An 18,239-nucleotide genomic window follows, 5' to 3' on the forward strand; every position below is an offset into this window, starting at 1 on the left:
CAAAGGGCATGTTGTTGGACGGCTTCGCTGAAGCAGTTGAGAGACCGCTTCCTCATCAAGAGGAGAGAAAAAGTCCAATGATGGCATCATGCTAACACCAGGCAGAGTCCTTCTTATAGGGTCATCAAACTGAGCACTTATCTTAGCAACTTTCTCAGTGAAAAATGTTGCAAAGTCATCTGCTGACAGTGAAGTAGCTGATGGCGGTGGTGGAGGATTGAGAAGAGACTTGAACGTAGCAAAAAGTTTTCTGCTGTCAGTGGCGTTCTCAATCTTACTCTGATAATATGTTCTTTTTGCAAGTGTGACAGTGGATGAAAAAGATGATAGCATAGACTGGTATTTACTAAGATCATTTCTATCTCCAGATTTACGCCATTTCCTTTCAGCAGCTCTAAGTTCCTTGCGTACTGAGCGTATACTGTTTGTCAGCCATGGATGGCGAGGTTTAGAACGAGTGGGTCTTGTGGAAAGAGGACATGCTGCATTCAGACAGGATGCCAGTGTAGAGCAAAGAGTGTCTGTAGCATCATTAACCTCAAGTGATGAGAATGAGCTTGGAATAGGTAGAGCAGAAGTTACTAATGTTGCAAAATGTTCACTTGAGAGGCTTCTGAGGTTCCGTCGGAATGACATCGTCGGAGCAGGAACTGTAGGGTTATCAAGGAGACGCACAGAGAATCTAATGAAGTAATGATCTGATACATGTAGAGGATTAACCCAAACGTTGTCTGCAGTACAGTTACGTAGCAGTTCTAAGCGATGCTGGGTAATGTTGCATTTGTTGATGTTCAAACAAAACAGAGAACTAGCTCACTTCTCCCTCCCTCGACCTACCATGCAATTGAAACTCTCCTAAACGTGCATCTTATCGGTGATTTGCTGGAACAGTTTGTTATGTTTTTATGGCCCAGGTTATTAGTGGGCTTGCTGCAAGGCAAGCCCATCTATTGTTCTTCCAAAGCAAGCACATTTAACTTATTATTCCCGTTTACCCACTTTTTTAAGATGCCTCTTCTCCTAGAGCGTTTGAGCTATCAACGCGGTTCCAACACTAAAAAATCAGGCCCGATCCGGTGTAGCTTGCTTGTTAAAGGTACGGTATGGAATTAGCTTTTTTGGACATTTTTGCAAAATCACTTGAAATCCTATTCCTAACCCACTTACAGCCACTGAGTTGGAAGCACTGAAATGGAAATTAAACACGTCAATCATCTGCGGAACGGGCAGGGCTCGAAAAACTCCAGCCAATAGTATTCTAAATCCTATACCAACATTTCACAGCTCGTTTGTCAATCTAACGGTTTTACTCCTCCTCCTCCCACATACTCAAAGCTGGTCACCGCGAGCCAGTGCTGAAACGAAACCAACTAGGCCCGCTGCTGTCTATGCCTGCTGCACGCTGCACGTCCCCTATGTTCCCCTCTTGTTGTATGTGTCACTTCATTTCCATACAAACCAAGACCACGGATACCTACGGAAACTCAATCACCCAAGCAATAAATAAGCTATGTAGCAAAAATTACATTTTACCGTCACGGCGTGACTCGAAGAGTGTTGTAAACATGAACTTAACCGCTTGAAGCTATGGAATAGGCGAACCAACGGGCCAGCACTAAACTCGGATATTTCAGGGGATAAACGCCCCGGTAAGAACCAAACCAGATTCTGTTCAAATATACACACCTGTGGCTACTGAAACATGTAAGGTATTTATCAAATGTTATTTTGGTGTATTAAAATGCACCGTTGTTTTATAATATCCGAACGAAAGGGCTGGTAGCCTAATTGGTGCTTTTACCATAATGTAAGCTATAAAATCATCTACCTTGTTTGATTTGTGGAACTATTACCTACAACCCTTTGGAGGTGACTAAAGAATGTAATTGGGGAAGTTGATGTGAGCGATTGTATGGAGACTAGAGCTCATAGTGCTGTAGACGCCAGGCTGGCATTTCATTTAGCCTGGCTTGCTCTCGCGCATCTGAATTCTCGCTCGTGCACGAATGCGTCCATGGAGGGAGGGACTTTAGGTTGTATTTGTTCAAAATCTGCCGGCTGTTTGGCGAATTCCGTACCCAACCTTTAATGTCGGATGGCTGCCGGTTGTGGTTTTTCCGGTATTCCCGTTTTTCGCCGGTTTTCGGTCCCATTGAAATGAATGGGGGAATTATTTTTTGGGTATTTTTTTTCCAGCCTGTGTTTTTTAAGTATTGTTGACCTAATAGAAGTCATTAGCTAGGTTGCCATTGTTAGCATAGTTAGCATGGTTAGCATAGTTAACATTTTTAGCATAAGTGTTAGAAATAATCAGCTAAGTTAGCTAATCAACCTGGTTAGCGTTAATAGCCTAGTTAGCATTTTTAGCATAGTTAGCATTTTTGCAAGCCCACTCTTGCAGGTCCTCGGACATGCACATTTCTAGTTTTTGTTGCCGTTCTTACGCCTGGGATGTCCACAGAGACCACATTTGTTTACTCTGTATTCAGGGCACATTTAAATATTTATTAATACTTTCAAGCCTACATGTGTGGTAAAAGTGTTCATATAATATGGCATGTTTGACATTTGACAATAGTGTAGCATGAGCAAAATAGCATATCTAAGCCCTGTGTTTGAGACAAAAAGCATTTATTTCTCCAAACAGGTGCATTGTCTAAAGCTTAGTTTATGCTTGCTGCTGCTGTTATTCACAGCGGCAACAAGCATCAAAAGTGACATAATTTCGGCTGGTGCTTAGAGCACTTGGGTGTTTTGTGTTATCAAGCACAAGTTTTGTAACCTGTTGAGCGCAGTGCGTAGTCACAACATGGATGGCTAGTTGCTTGAATGCTGGTAGCTAGATAATACTACATGCATATGTTATGCATGTCATAAAAACATGTATTTTTGCCTGTAAGTACTACATGTACGATGGAATGCTGTTCCAATGATGATTACTCTCTATGGCTATAAGGATTTACATGTTGATTCCTGAAAATCTCCCTTTAAAGCTGTATGTAGGTATTTGCTGTTGTAAAATCTGTTGTTTGATGGTGGTGCCTGTAGATGCCTGCAAAACTTTATTATGTGGACCTGCAGATGTCTCCCCTGATTGGTAAACATGAGTGTCACACAAGGAAGATGGTAGGCATTTATAAAACCAAGGACAACACAGTTCATAGTATTGTGTCAGAATGTGTAAGAATCAAGCCACCTTAAGACCAAAGCTGTGTTTTTTATTATTATGATTTAACCCGATAGCTGGATGTAAATAGAGTATACAAAACACTTGATGAAGCTGATTAGCTGAGTTCTGTTGATTCCAATATGTCACAATTCAGCCAAACACTGTCTCAAGCAGCACAGTGTTCATTGGATCGATAAGACACAGCACAGCATGCACATACAGACGACCTAAATTTGAAACTTATTATAGGGCTATGAATAAAAACACTTATAGTGTAGTATAGTACAACACAGCACAGTATAGTAATGGGTCAATCCAGGAGTGTTGTGAATTGTTGTGAATCAAGAATTATATGACCTTCTGGGAGAAAGATGCAATTTGGCTTGTCCGCCTCGGGAAGGTATGAAAATGTGCAGTTGACACAGGAAAGCCTTTACTCACAATAATCATGTCGAATGGCCCTGGCTCCAGCCATTTTGGCACAGCAAATGTTGAGGGTAGAATCAGCATGAAATAAAGTAATACATTAGATGAAATAACATGTCTCTTGATAATATAAAAAAAAAATCATTCAGGTATTTCCAAATGACAGCCTTATTATGGTAAATTGACTGATTGAATGATCAGTCATTCAGCATTAAAGCAACACTAAAGCCCTTTTCCTCTGTCGCACACACACTATTTATTTATCCAGCAAATAACAGACAAGGTAGAATATGTTGCATGATTTTATGAAAGTATGATGTATTGTCACATTGAAGCAAGTCAAATTTGTAGTTTCTGATGTGTCATTTCATCGAACTACAGATACACTACCCCACCTCGTAAAGTTACATAGTGCGGTAATAGCCGATAGAGGGCCGCGAAGTGCAAGCAGAAGTGCCTTTCACCCTGTTACGAGTTGATGAACCGCTGAAATGATTTTGGAAACATTATTTTAAGGTACGAAAAACTCTTAAATGTTGCTTTAATAGCCATTAAATGGTCCTGAGAGATATAGTGAAACATCAGTGGTGCAATGGCTTACTGGGAGTCCCTCCTCCACTTCCCCTTCCCTTTCTTTGGCAATCTTGACCTGCTTATATGCTGTTGAGGTAGAATTGTGTTTATTGCTACTAGGAGTCAAGGACATAGAATGGTCAGTTGTTAAAGTTACTGGAGTCAGGACCAGGGAAAAGACTGGAATCTCAGCTAAAGTCTAAAGGTTTCATAGCACTTCTATAAAGCAATTGTTTGAACAGTCTAAAATAAGTTTATCTATAGTCATATAAGATAAGTCTATCTAAAATAAGTTAAATGTATTTCACAGCATTGATAGGACAGTTGGATGCCCATTCAGTCATTTGCAGTTAATTCACATATAACCACTTAGTGGTACTACCAAGTAGTCATAATCATCAATAAAAGAGCTTCGCTGAAGATAGTAAGCACAACAAAACATGTAGCTGACCACAGAGCTGCCCCTGCATAAAGAATGAGTGAACATTCTGCAGCTTTATGTACATTTAGCTAAATATTTAACATATTTATTCACTTTGAGTTTTGAGTGGCTCACTGTAAAGTATTGTATTCATAGTTCTTTATTTCAGGCCCAGGGGGATCCTATCACAGTAAAACAAAAACACACAGGGTGAAAATACAGATGTCTGGAAGAAAATCTGACAGAAATGCAAAGGGCTTGTACTAGAGCTGCTTGGAGCTCTCAGCAGCAGCCTCATGTTGTCATTATGCACCACTTTGAGTTTTCTAAAGCTGCCTTGTTTATTACGACACCATAGGTGGGCAGTATGCAAAGGATCTTCACAGATACAGAGCATGTGCTAAAGTTACAATCCAACATGTTTGTTGGATCGTGTACAGCTTCCATCGCTGTCTATAGATATCAGTCTAGGTGTCTATGTCATCAGTGCATAGTCATCATGCATAGTGGTTGCATGTCTATGTAACAAGGCTTTACAGAGATACAATAATCAATGTTTGATATCAAAATCAGATCATATTCCATACTGTGACGGCAATGTAAAGTCAGGAATCAAACAGAAAAGGCAATATGGAAACCATCCCTTTATTTACTTGGACTGTGGCCATGTTATGACTGCAAATTTGGCCAACAAAGTGGAATAATATTGACACACATTTTCCAGAATGGTGTGTGTATGTGTGTACACAAGTCAAAGTATATTCATCTTGTGTGGGATACAAGTACTATATTAAACTTAATGTGAAATAACCGCAGTACTCAATATTTTCCACAGTTATGTGCAGAGATCACTCACCACAGATTTAACTAAAACAGTTTTATTAAAATAATTAAGGATGCCATAAAACAATACAGACAATGCATTTCTGTACAGCATACTTTGATAATTCACATAGGTAGTTAATCCTAGGTTAATACATTATTATAGCAAAATCAGATTTAGAAAGAAAAAAAAACTGTCAAACATGATGAAATGGTGGGACAACAGCAACATTTTGTATACCATTGCTATGACTCAACTGTGTCTTTATTTATTTATTCACTTCTGTACCAGCTGCAAGTCTGTAAATGTGGAGTAGACTCCTTCATTCAAGCCACTGTATTTACCGGTAAAGGAGAAGAAAAGTCTCAAGATTAAGGGGGCTATTGAGAGATTGCCTCTACGCAAATATTTAGTCGTATGTGATTGTTTACATTAGCAGCACTATCACATGAAATTCTTGTGACGCCAAATGGGACTAAACACCATGGGACACATTTGATTTGTTTTATGTCTAAGTATGGATGACATATTCATAGATTTTTAAAGTAATGAGAGATTTTGCTCGTCGACAAGTGTCCTCAGACTAACATATTGACAAGCTTAACCTTACCTGTTCTGAAAATAATACATTAAAACGGGTTTTAGCATAAGTAAAACATTTCATTGGTGTTGAAAACGGATCTGTTTCAGGGACTAAACAGGAAAATGTATTATTTTCAGATTAACACATGCATCTGTAGTAGCCATCATATAATCCGAATAATGGACTCTGAAGCATTCATTTAGTAGAAAAATAATTCACTTACAAGTGTACAGTCACCTTGATTTATCTTCTCAATAGCCTACTGTTGTGTATATCCCTTATGTTCTTCATTCCTACAGTCAGTTTTAAATTAAGTACAGTTAAAGTGAAGGAAATTCACAGAATTCTAAGAAAAGGGGAGCATTTTACTCCACTTTTTGTGAAGTTTTCTTTTTGAGAAGACAGTATTTATTATTGCAAGAGAGATGTTATGTACAGTGGACACAAGTAATGATTCACGGTCAGTCATTGTTGAAAGCCTGTCTACAAACTGTAAAGATAAACTTAACTGGTACACAGAGATGAGCAAAAAGGCATTCAGAGACCATTTGTGTGACTGGCACAACATGTTGGAAAAGACCCAACCTTTGTTGTGATATGTATAATTTAAGACTTTGAGTCACCTAATGCAAACAGAATCAGCCCATAACATGATACTTCTCAAGACTGGAGACATGTTTGCCACTTTTTCAGATTTTGGTTTTAATCATGCTCAATGGTATCGTCCAATTGGCAGTGACTTAAGGCAAGTAAAGCTGTTTGGGTACTGGGCCAAGTTGACTGGGTTTCCATCCAGTCGGATCTCATTCATGCTTGGTCGAATGTAGTAGGTGTTGTTCCCTTTACAGAATGTGTCATCACTAATTGAGGAGATGTTGTTGTTCTGTACAGAAAGGAGAAGATTGTTTAATCTCAGTGAAATTATCTTGCAAGATATTTCAACATTGGCGACTATGGCATTGTGAAGCTAATGACTTAGAGGCTCAAAGTAAAATGTATGCCCAGGTGCAGAGGTGGGCACAAATACATGAAAACTATTTTGCTACAAACTACAAATACTCACATATGAAATGCAACAAAATGACATTCAAAATACTTATATGAAAAATGTTTTTAATTAAATATAATTCATTAGTAATTTGGAAAATACAGAAATACCCACACAATATTAGTATATTGAAAACATATCCCAAAGAGACAAGACATACTATTTCCTCATTGGCTGGTAGGGGGCTATTCATTTGTTTTAACTGAATCAGTTGTCTGCCATGCTCACGTCTGTGCCTTTAGTTTGTGAGGATATTTTGCCCGGTGCGTTAACTCCAGAACATGAAAGTAGCCTATGTAGCTGTCTCTGAGAAATTGGTAATGGGAAGCATTTGTAATGTTTGTAGTCCTAAGACTATATATACACACGTTTCAACTTACAAACATACAAAACGGTTCTATTTCCGTTTTGCTGGAACGGTAAGCCGTCAGCCCAAGACCCAAACAGCCTCCAGTCATATAAATGCTTTAGAGTATAAATCTGAATCTGTGAATGGGTCATACAGTAGCTATAAAAAGTTGGTCTGTCCATGTTCCAAAGACACAGTTACATTCTTTTGAGTGGCAGTAAAAGTAGGCAATCAGTGTAGTGTTTTTTACAGTATGGCATTTTGTAATGAGGCTGCCAGTTAAAGAGACCCTATGCAACTTTCTGCAGGAGACGATCGCTCCTTGTTTACATCTGGAAGTCTGAGACGAAGAACCACGCTTGCAATTTATATATTTAAATATAGCCTATACATGTATAAATATACACGCTAAAGCTGTCGGGGAAGCTCTGCAGAGAAAATGCAAGCATAAAACGAGCGAAAACGAAAAACGAAACCGAAACCAGAGATGAAATCGCCAATCCTGCATAGTTCCTCTTTAAGCCCGAAGGGTTAAAGAGACCCTATGCAACTTTTTCATAGTCATAAAATCTCTCAGAAATCGTTGTTTTGCTTGACTGACCAGTTTCATCGAAAACAGTAATATTTCCTCCCGCCCCCAGTGTTCCTATCCGCTATTGCAACCTTGCAGTTTTAGGAAGCTTCTAAGGCAATAATAGACCCAACCAAAATTGTTTTGTCTATATGACACATCACAGAACACAGATAAATACCCAGTTCAATCCTTCTATGTTACCTTTAAGTATTTCAAATGTTCTAAATACAATCCCTCAACATATTTAACGCAGGGCTGTACACTGCGAGCAGGTCGTCGCAAATGCGAGTAAAAATATATTAGTGCGAGTATAAAAATGAAAATGCTCGCACACGTGCGAGTACTGATTTCAACCCTTTCATTCGCATTTTGCTCCTAAAATGAATCCACACCAAGTGTGGATAGTATAGTACAATTTTTGCGCATACAAATTTCAGAGTTGACAACTCTTACACAACTGGCTGGACACTCACGGTTTCAGCATCAACCTCGCGCTCTCACACACACGCAAGAAATGTCACTCCAAATCCATTCTTCTTTTTCTTCAATCTGTTCGTTATCAGTTGGTGACTATGTAATGATTACCGGTGAAACGGTAAACCATGATAAAAATGTTGACTATAACATTTACCGTGTTCATTTTAAATATTATTATTATCACGGTTGATAGGCTAAACACAGTGTGGAAACCGTGCGTTAAATTCATCCCAGCTTCACCCGAGCCTGCATTTGACATAGGCCTGGTAGACTTCTATGAAACAAAAATGGTATCCTACTGATTCTGTTGTCTAAATGATGTATTTAACCACGATTCGGTGTAGGCTACATCTGCTTTAAAAAGGCGGAACATTTTCATCGCAAATGTGCGCTGTATCATATAGCCACTGCGTCTTTTTATGTAGGCTATGTTCACATTAAATCCATTCCACTAGCGTTATCAGGAGAATACCGTAATGTTTTATTTTGAGCACTTGTTGTCACTCATTGGATATAACAGATATAGGCTGCCCAACTCCAAGACAAGTCATGGTAGAATAAGTTAAGCACCCAGCCAGTTAAACATGACCAAGGAAAAAAGTGAGCGGGCAACTCACAATGCCATGCCACGGTAGGCTACCTAAATCATAGAAGTTAACATTGCTGGACACTCATCTTTTCTATTACACTGGAAATATTTGTCTTTACCGTTGTTAGTTTTTTGAACATTCATGTTATTTAATGAAAACATGTATCCTTGAACTATGCGTGACTATTTTCCTAAAACCGAATGAAACCTAATTATGTTCATGTACTGCTATGGCACTTCTTAGTGGTACTTCTTAAAGTGACAGGCACTCAATTAGACTTACACACCACCCCTGTAATATCATTAAAGACAAGTGTAATCAATATGAAGATTTCAAATTACTTAGAATTTTAAGCTATAAGTAATTATGCAGATCCTATAATGCTATGAATTGTTAACAAAATGTATACAAATTGTGAATTCAAAACATGAAATAGAAACCAGACAAGCCATTTTCTGTGTGTGTGGAGGGAGACTAGGATTGCCACTGCTGTGAATGATCTGTATCCTGCTTGAGGCAATAAGGTTTTCAAGGAAATTTCATAGTGCTCCTAATTTTTTTTCTGTGCTCCTACATTTTTTCATTTAGAAGCACCTATGCTCCTAGGGGGGAATTCTCCCCTTCGCGCATAAATAGCGCTTAAGCTTTTTTTTACGCGTGGCTGTTACGCACCAATGTTTTACGCGCATTCTGACGTCCCAGCTTAGGACACACCCACATAGCGCAAATTCCAAATCAAGGCGGCCTTATGAAAGAGGCGTGATTTATTTAAAAAAAGAACCAGACTTATCTACCACCTCCTTAATTTAGGTTGATATGAAAACGTGGAACCTGGAATTTCTCATTGACCTTCTGAATGCCATTTAAATCCAGAAAGAACACCAACCAGTCTTTGATTTTGAAAACATATGCAAGGTGAACTGAATAAATAACTGCCTACAGTAAAATGGTGTCATCACATAGCTTAACAAAGAAATTGCTTATGAACTTTCACTTTTGCTTTGACGTTTGTTTATAGAGTCAAGACGTGCTTGAGGTGTGTAGATTTATAATTCAAAAACTCACGGTTGACAAAAAGGTTTCGCTGACAGCTGCCTCGCATAACTATTTATCTATGCTAAGAAATACAGTATGTAGACTGACATCTGCAGCTTCGAACACAGTAGAGAGACTGGCATAACGAAAAGACGAGAGAATAAACTATGCTGCTCCACTATAGTGCAGACGTCTGTGCAAATGTATGGATGACTTCGATGAAGTTGGAAAGAAACGGACAGATTCGAACGAAGAATGCTATGGGATTATGACTTCTCGTCAAGTTAAAACTGAAGATGCATAATCGGTAAGCTCCAATACTGAAAGTGGGTGATTATAACGGGAATTTCACTATTTAACAATGTAGCCTATGAAGCCAGTGAAGGTAATGGTGTGAAATATGCCACCGTGTGACACTGTAATGCGGAAAACATGAAGCTGTATCAGCTTATAAGCATCACATTTGATACTGTAATGTCAATTTGTAAATTCCGTGTTGCCTACATGTATTTAGAACTAGGCCTTCTGCCGACATGAGCAATATGCTGTTTCACCTTGTAGTGGCACTCGACTTTATTCCAGCTCTCCAGAGTGCGTAGCAGGAAAAGTTGCTTAAGCCATGGCAGAATGCGCGCAAGAGTTGTATATATAAGAAACGCCCAGATTTTGGGGTTCCTCCACCCAAAACACGCAACTCTCTCTACCACGCGTAAATGGCCGATTTAAGTGGATGGCAGAATTCACTTAGAGGGAAATGCGCGCAGTTGCACGTTTTTTTGGACTTACGCACCCTTACGCGCATGGGAGAATTCCCCCCCTAGTGAAAAAGCTAAGCGTACAGCCCTGATTTAACGTGTTGTATGTTTTGTCCCTCGTTTCAATCATCCTGGTTGTACCTCCCACTTGTAAGTCTCTGGAGTATGCTAGCCTGGGTGTTCCCATGCTGCCTTGTACGCAATTTGATTCACGCTGCTAAGGCAGCCTGGAAACTACCGTCACTATCTTCACAGACAGAGAACCGGCTCCGGTTCGGTTCAGAACTGGTGAAAATGCGGGTTGGTTCTCTAGATTGCACCACAGTTCAAAGAATTCTGAACGGCACCAGTTCAACACCAGGTTCGCTTTCGGTGAAAAACCGCCTATTAAGAAGTGGTGGCGCTAGCCAGGCTAGGAGTATGCATCATGTCCGCGGCAATAATGATGCACGCCTTCCACACACGCAAATGTCGCGGGACGCAGACACACGACCATACCACGGGCTTAACGTTAGCATAGTTAGCTAACTGCTGTTAACGTGATAGCATCTCCTCGTCAGAAAAGCACAGTACAGCTGTGCACAGTAGTGTACTGTAACATGTATTCACCATAAATTAATAAAGTTGAAGTCACTCTGCAATGTAGACTAAACAAAGAAATTATGAGGAAGTGACGAAGGTCCCGCTCAGACGTGATTGGCTGATTGATTGCACAAATCATTTGCAAAGCATTTTACAGATCGAATTGTAATAACGGAGGCACTATTTCTTTCCATTTCAATAAAGGCACTTTAAACCTTGAATATTGAATATATATATTTTTTTAATTCTTAGGACGTCCTGCTGTGCTTGACCGCTTGCAACAGATACATTTACAGCTCTGAGTTAAGATGATGTTTTAATGTTAGATGTCTTGTATTCAAAGGTGATGGACTATTTGAGAGGCCATTATCTGTTATATCTATGTAAAGCAACAAACACCATGTAGCTTTTCAACCTTCATAGTATATTTCCAAGACCCTTGTAATGGTACATCAACAGGTTTAATGACACGTCTGCCATACCCTGTATCGCTTTTACTGGCACTATGGAACTTCGGGGTTGGAGTAGTAACCCAAGCACAAAACTACAAAATTCGATTGCTTTACGGCATACCTCACCCACCACCCCTCACTTCCTCACATTCGGACGTGAGAGACCAAATTTGTTTCCGGCTGGTATAGCGTGTGTATGTTGATGGCCGAAGCAGCAACGAAACCGAAAGTGTTATGATACAAGTGTAAACTTTGTACAGCCTGATGTTGGAGTAGTGTTTTATGATAAAGCCCCCTTTTTTTAGCACAAAAAGTCAGAAGTAGCCTAAGTGGCGTGTACAAGTTTGGTAGGGGCTACATTGTTGCAAGCAGACTAAATCATACATGATTAGACGCACAAAATCATCTTTTAGGATAACTAGCCTATGGTGGCAGGCTGATGAGCATGTTTGTTTATTTATTTTTATGGTGAAAGTGTCTTGCCTCAGACTATAATTACAATCCTACGATGCTTGATTAGTGGGTTAGCGAGATAGGTTGCGCTCAAAGCCAGGGTATGCTTGCTGTCATACGAAAGTAGCTCTGTTTTAGCGTCTCTCTGTCACGATGGTGTTTTATGCTAGCCTGACTCTCGCCAGACCCTTGTAGTTCCGCCATGCTCCACCAGAGGCGTTTCGCTGAGCTCCACACAAGGGTCTGGGCTCGAGGGCAATCCAAACTCCTTCCAGGGAGCAAAAGATGATGAACCAATCAGGAGCTCCGAAGCGAGTGTTTGATTCAAACAACAATGGCGGCACGCAGCGAGGAGTCTTGTGCTGACATTGATTCTGCTATATCAACCGTTTTGTCGAATCTATCAAGTATTCATTCTTTAAAAGATTAACAGAGAATGGTTTTGAAGGCATTTATTGGTGGCAAGGATGTTTTCACTCTTCTTCCGACCTGGTTTGGCAAGAGCTTGAAGTAGCCTAGCACGTCATTCAAGATAACGGAAGTGATTTATCAAATCACATGCAAGGATTTTTTTACAAGGCCCCGCCTTCAGAAATACATCTCCTATCGAGAACTCCCAGATCGTTGTGTGAAGCTCAGCGAACTACAAGGACCTGGCGAGAGTCAGGTTAGTCTTATGCTGCCAACCAAACCTGCTCGGGAGCAGGTTATGTGCGAAGTTATAGCTCAATCCGTGTAAAACTACCGCCTACTGACCAATCAATTATCTTGAAAAACAAAGTTATCTTACGTGTAAAATTCTGTCATATAGCCTATCTTACAGGTGGAGCTCCGCATCTCCAAACATTTTGGATCGCAGGTGCTTTTAACTGTGTTGCGCGTGCAAAAATGCCACTGCTATGGATGTGAATACCATGTCTACAATATCGGATGACACTCAAATTTACCACCCTAGATTACGCTATCGCTCATATATGCGGAAGTAATTATTTGCGGAAGTAATTATTTTTTATATGTCTTGTGCATCTCCACGTTTCATGATTGGCCAACACCAAGAACGGACACAGATCTGAGCTGAAAGCCTATTTTTACAGATTTTACACATAACTGGTATCGTAGCCACTATCCTACCACTTAACGTAATACCTGAGTTAAAGGGATAGTTCGGGTTTTAAGACACAAAGTTATATGGGTTCCCTGTCAGCAACGTTGTGCATCAGCACTGACTTACCCCCCGACAGCGTCCTGTGAGCCGAGATCCAGCCGGTTTTTGATCGTTTTTGATGCCGGACTATTTTCTTCAGCAGGTTTCTGGGGTCACGAAAGTAAAGTGTTTTTCTTCTCAAAACCATATGCGTTCAACAGAGTGATATATTTGCACAACAAAAACGTTGTCCAGCTGTCAGTAGCGCGCAGTGATAGGAATCGCGAAAAATAAGTAAGTGATAACGAGGTTTGAATTTTTCCTGGACAACGTTTTTGTGGTGCAAATATATCACTCTTTTGAACGCATATGGTTTTGAGAAGAAAAACACTTTACTTTCGTGACCCCAGAAACTTGCCGGACTACTTTCTTCACCATCAAAAACCGGCTGGATCTCGGCTCACAGGACGCTGTTGCGGGGTAAGTCAGTGCTGATGCACAACGTTGCTGACGGGGAACCCATATAACTTCGTGTCTTAAAACCCGAACTATCCCTTTAAGGCTTTGTGCAGCCTCAATGTGTCTAGTTAGCCAAGATATGTCGAACGTGCTTCTTACCGACAGTAGTAGAAGACAATATTGTTTCCCAATTATAGGGGGACCCCAAGAGCAAAACGTCCATGGTGTTGCTTTAATTTGCCCCTTCATGTATCAGCCTACACCTAATGATTTGGGCTGAGGGATTTACTTACCTGGAGATGCAGTATGCGGACAGTTTCTGGAATCTGGGGCACTGCCTCCAGTTCATTGTGAGCCAGGAAAATATTCACTATCTTGGTCAACTTCTGTGGTGAAACGGAAAACAAAATAAAAGTGAATGTAATGAACGGCAACACACTGAAGAATGTTTTAAATTAATGTAGTGCCTTGGATAATTGAACACACATGTAGATTAGCTCTGACAATGCAATAACAAGATGAAAAGTTTTCTCCTAGAGATATAACTAATTCTTGTTGCGCAAGTTATGGCACCCTACCTTGAAAGCATTGGCCTTGACACCCTTGGTCTTGAGGTGGTTGTGATTAGCATTGAAGGAGATCAGCTTTGCAGGCAGCATTGGAAGCTTTACCAACTGATTCTCAGCCAGTGAGAGCTCTTCTAGAAGAGTAAGCTTTAAAAAGGCACCATCTTCAATCTCAGAAATTAGGTTTCCAGTGAGGTCAATCCTTCTCAAAGTGACTGCAAGACAAAGACGTAGAAGTTCACTTATGGAATCAAGATAAGGAATTAATTCCTCTAAGCAATGTATTGGCTTGATGTGTGTTATTCTTTAATCTTTCATTTACACTACAAGTAGTTTTTGTAGTGTAGGGCCATTGCTCATTGTTGGTTTCTCAATCATGCCATTCTTAGTCAAACACAATGCCAGCAAGTCAATGACCGCCATTTCTAGTGAAACATTTTAGTTGTCTTTTTGCCAAAAAAAGGAATGCATGGAAACATGGTGACTGCCTTGTCAGCATTCTCTGTCTGTTTGCAATCACACTCTCTTGTATTAACAGGATATAGAAAATTGTGTGACCACTAATTATCAGGGTGTGGATGTTACATAAGCTATTGAGATTGCCAGTATGCCATGTTTACATGATTTTGAGTCACAGTTTCAAATGTACTGAATCAAGTATACAAGCATGCTCAGCATGCCCTCTGATGTTGAAGTATTTTATGCTATAAATGTGCAGGTGTAATGTTCTTAATTTTACGTCTGTCTAGTATCTAAGAGCTGTAGATTAGTTGTCACTCAGCAACTGTAGGATGATATCAAAAAAATGTGCAGTGGTCTCTTAATTTTTTCCAGATCTGTATGTCTGGCTATGCCAGGCCAAGAGGATGCTGCAAAGCTCACCAATATCCTCAAAGTCTTTCGCTGTAATCTTCTTGATCTTATTGTAGCGTGCATAGAGGTAGGCAGTCTCCTTGGGCAAGGCTGGCACAGAGGTCATGTCAGGTACTACCTCTTCACAGTACACTGATCCAGTGAGGCACACACAGAGCAGACACGTGGGCAGATCTGAAATGGAAAGCCAGCTTCTTTCAGTTGTGCCTTATGCCACTATTCTGCATTCAGATGCCAGCCTATATGTGCAATCCTCAGTTTCCTTTTCTTTCCAGTTTTAGAAGCAGGATTGTCATAGGGTCTTGTCATTTGTTTGGCCCATCAGATTGTAGCCTTATTATAAAAACCAGAGCAGAGGAGAAAAGAATAAAACCTGTCTTCCGGTCCATTGTATTTTTATACTAGTAGTCTAATAGTTGTTTTTGTGGTGGAAATATCAGTATCTGTACTCAGGATTGGCTAGAACTAGTTTATAGTAAAGTTGTGGCCTAAATAAATAAAAAATAATAATCCATATAGATTAACAGAATAATATCAATAACCAATACATCTACATATACAAACTGCTACTCTGTAAGGAAAATGAATAAGCTAGGAACAAGGTAAACATATGTTGGAAGTACTCATATTTCGTTTGGGGAAAATGGTATGTGCCTCCCTACGTATTGTCTGCTGCAGGATGTATTATAATTCACTGTTTCTGTAGCTGTTGAATTTACAACACTGCTGACAGAAGAGTGTAGCCTCTCTTATATCCTCACTTACATGCTGCAGCAGTGGATGATGGCTTCTTATTGCATACTTTTTTTTACTAGAAACACTCATCCATAGCGCACACACCTCACAAATCACCCTTACATGGGCTTCAAACTACTTTACCATCAGCTGTGCCTGGTGCAGAGTCCTCTGCAGCGTCAGCCGGCAAGAAAACGGAGTCAGAGTCGTAGTCGGAGTCTGTTACAGTGGTAACGTCTCTCTGTGGTTTTGGATAAAATTGAAATTGATATACATAGCATTGAGGAGAGGTTATGTAGCTCCAGTACAACAGTTCAGCAGTTTTCAGTAGATCTTTTTAAAGGCAGACATAAAGAGCCATCTTGATGTAGCTGTGACTTCACAGGAACCCTCATTTATGTATTTTGGTCTCTCTCTGTCCTTGTTTGGTCTCCTCCAATTTTTTTTAAATGTGTAAACTAAATGGGCCATAACCTGTGATAAATGCAAATTGGTAATTTGGTGGAGTGGAGTGTGGGTCTGGGCACCTGTTGGATGACCCTCTCTGTGTCAGGGCTCTAAGCTCTGACCTCTGGGTTGGATTGCAGTTTAAACTCAGCTGGAGAATTCTGTAGCCAGAGGAATGTCTTTCACTGCCCAGTAGTCTCTTGTGCTGACTAATCAGAATCAGCCCAGACAAAACTCAGCCAACTGCTGAATGCCTCATGGGTGGGATGGCTTAATAATGGAAGAAATCAGACCCAGCCATGAACGGTCTAAATCAGTTGTGTTTATATTTGCACAAAGTGTCTGGACCAGCATGAGGAACCAATCTGAATGTACAATGAAAATAAACAACTACACCTAAAGAGTTCATGCAAGCATAAACACCAGAGACCTTGCTCTAGATTAAATACTTTTTATACAACATGTTGAAAATTCATTTTGCATCATGCAAAATGTTCATTTCATTCACATATTCATTTTAGTGTATGCATAACAAAATGCATGTGGTAATAGTTGAATTCTTTGTCTTGAGCTATTGATTTACTTTGCATCAGTAACATCTGTTCTTTTTCTTTTTCTTTTCCTCATTCTGTCTCAAAGATCTAAGTATTCATAAAAAATATATAAATGTACATTCTATGTACAGATTCTGCCTTGCACATCAAATTTGTAATTATTTGCATCATCACTACTTGCAAATTATCAGCTACTAAAAGAGTAAAGACTAAAGCTAATTCTAAACAACTAGAAAATGGCTTGATGGTAATACTCACAAGAACAGTTTGCTTTTCAGATTTTCAAGACGATCTAAAAGATGTTTGAATTTGAATACATATTAATTCTTCTAAATTGATGTGATTTAGCTGTTTGTAATGTAAAAGAGAATGTACCTTGAACCTCGACTCCAAGTAGGCTTCTTCATTTAGTTGTATATCCTTTCTGGAATGTGCATCATGGTAGTGTTGCCTTGCCGATGCTGAGAGGAGCCACGGAGCAAATATAAAGGTGAAAAACATGGATCTCATTATGTTTGCCATCTTGTCCACAAGCATGTAGATGTGCTTGCTCTTGTGTTGGAGTGCAAGACGGCAGTGCAGGCTATTTTGTTAGTGCCTGGGAGTAAAATGTGATCTGTCAAATCAGTATTTAAAGCCTGTACGAGTAGCTGCCAGGGGATTCTTAAGCTGGAGTTTATGGAACAGACTTTAACCCCTTGCATGCTGGGTGGTTACATCAAACTGGTGTCATTTTCTCTGGATTCTTTTGTGCGCGTTTGTGCATGGGGGGGGGGGGGGTCATTAAACTAGTTCACTGCACTAGTGCTGTTAGGAAAACTGCCCCCTAAAACACAGAAGACTAATAATACAGCTTGTTTGCTGTACTCTACAGTGTTTGTTGATACACAGACATTTAGCATTGTGAAGTGTTATAAATGGTACAATTTATGCCAGCTGGACAGAACAAATGGCACTGGTACTGGAATAAAACTAGTGATTTAGAATTGCTGTTCAGTTGTATGAGAGACTTGATCTGTATTCCATACATTAAATAGATTTTCCAATTGTTGCCTAATCTTTCCAATCTTTCTAAATCTTTCGGATGAAATTGGCTTTTAATATGCTTTCACTATGTTTAACAATCGCTCTAATTCACATTCTGGCAAAAT

The 18,239-nt window shown here is 39.8% G+C and overlaps 2 protein-coding genes across 3 annotated transcripts in view; one reads left to right on the top strand and one right to left on the bottom strand.

Annotated features, from left to right (window-relative positions):
* The window catches only part of cenpp (centromere protein P), a 95,186-nt gene that overhangs the window by 19,789 nt on the left and 57,158 nt on the right, over window positions 1-18,239 (top strand). The gene's annotated exons all lie outside the window — the stretch shown is intronic.
* Window positions 5,259-17,693, bottom strand: ogna (osteoglycin, paralog a). The gene is made up of 6 exons (XM_062545122.1): window positions 17,464-17,693; window positions 16,232-16,328; window positions 15,362-15,526; window positions 14,492-14,694; window positions 14,207-14,299; window positions 5,259-6,878 (listed from the first exon to the last, which is right to left on the bottom strand). Exons 1-6 carry the CDS (start codon window positions 17,623-17,625, stop codon window positions 6,708-6,710), a joined length of 891 nt encoding a protein of 296 aa, XP_062401106.1. The 5' UTR covers window positions 17,626-17,693; the 3' UTR covers window positions 5,259-6,707.

Source organism: Sardina pilchardus, chromosome 9 (genome assembly GCF_963854185.1).
Source record: "Sardina pilchardus chromosome 9, fSarPil1.1, whole genome shotgun sequence".
NCBI lineage: Eukaryota > Metazoa > Chordata > Actinopteri > Clupeiformes > Clupeidae > Sardina > Sardina pilchardus.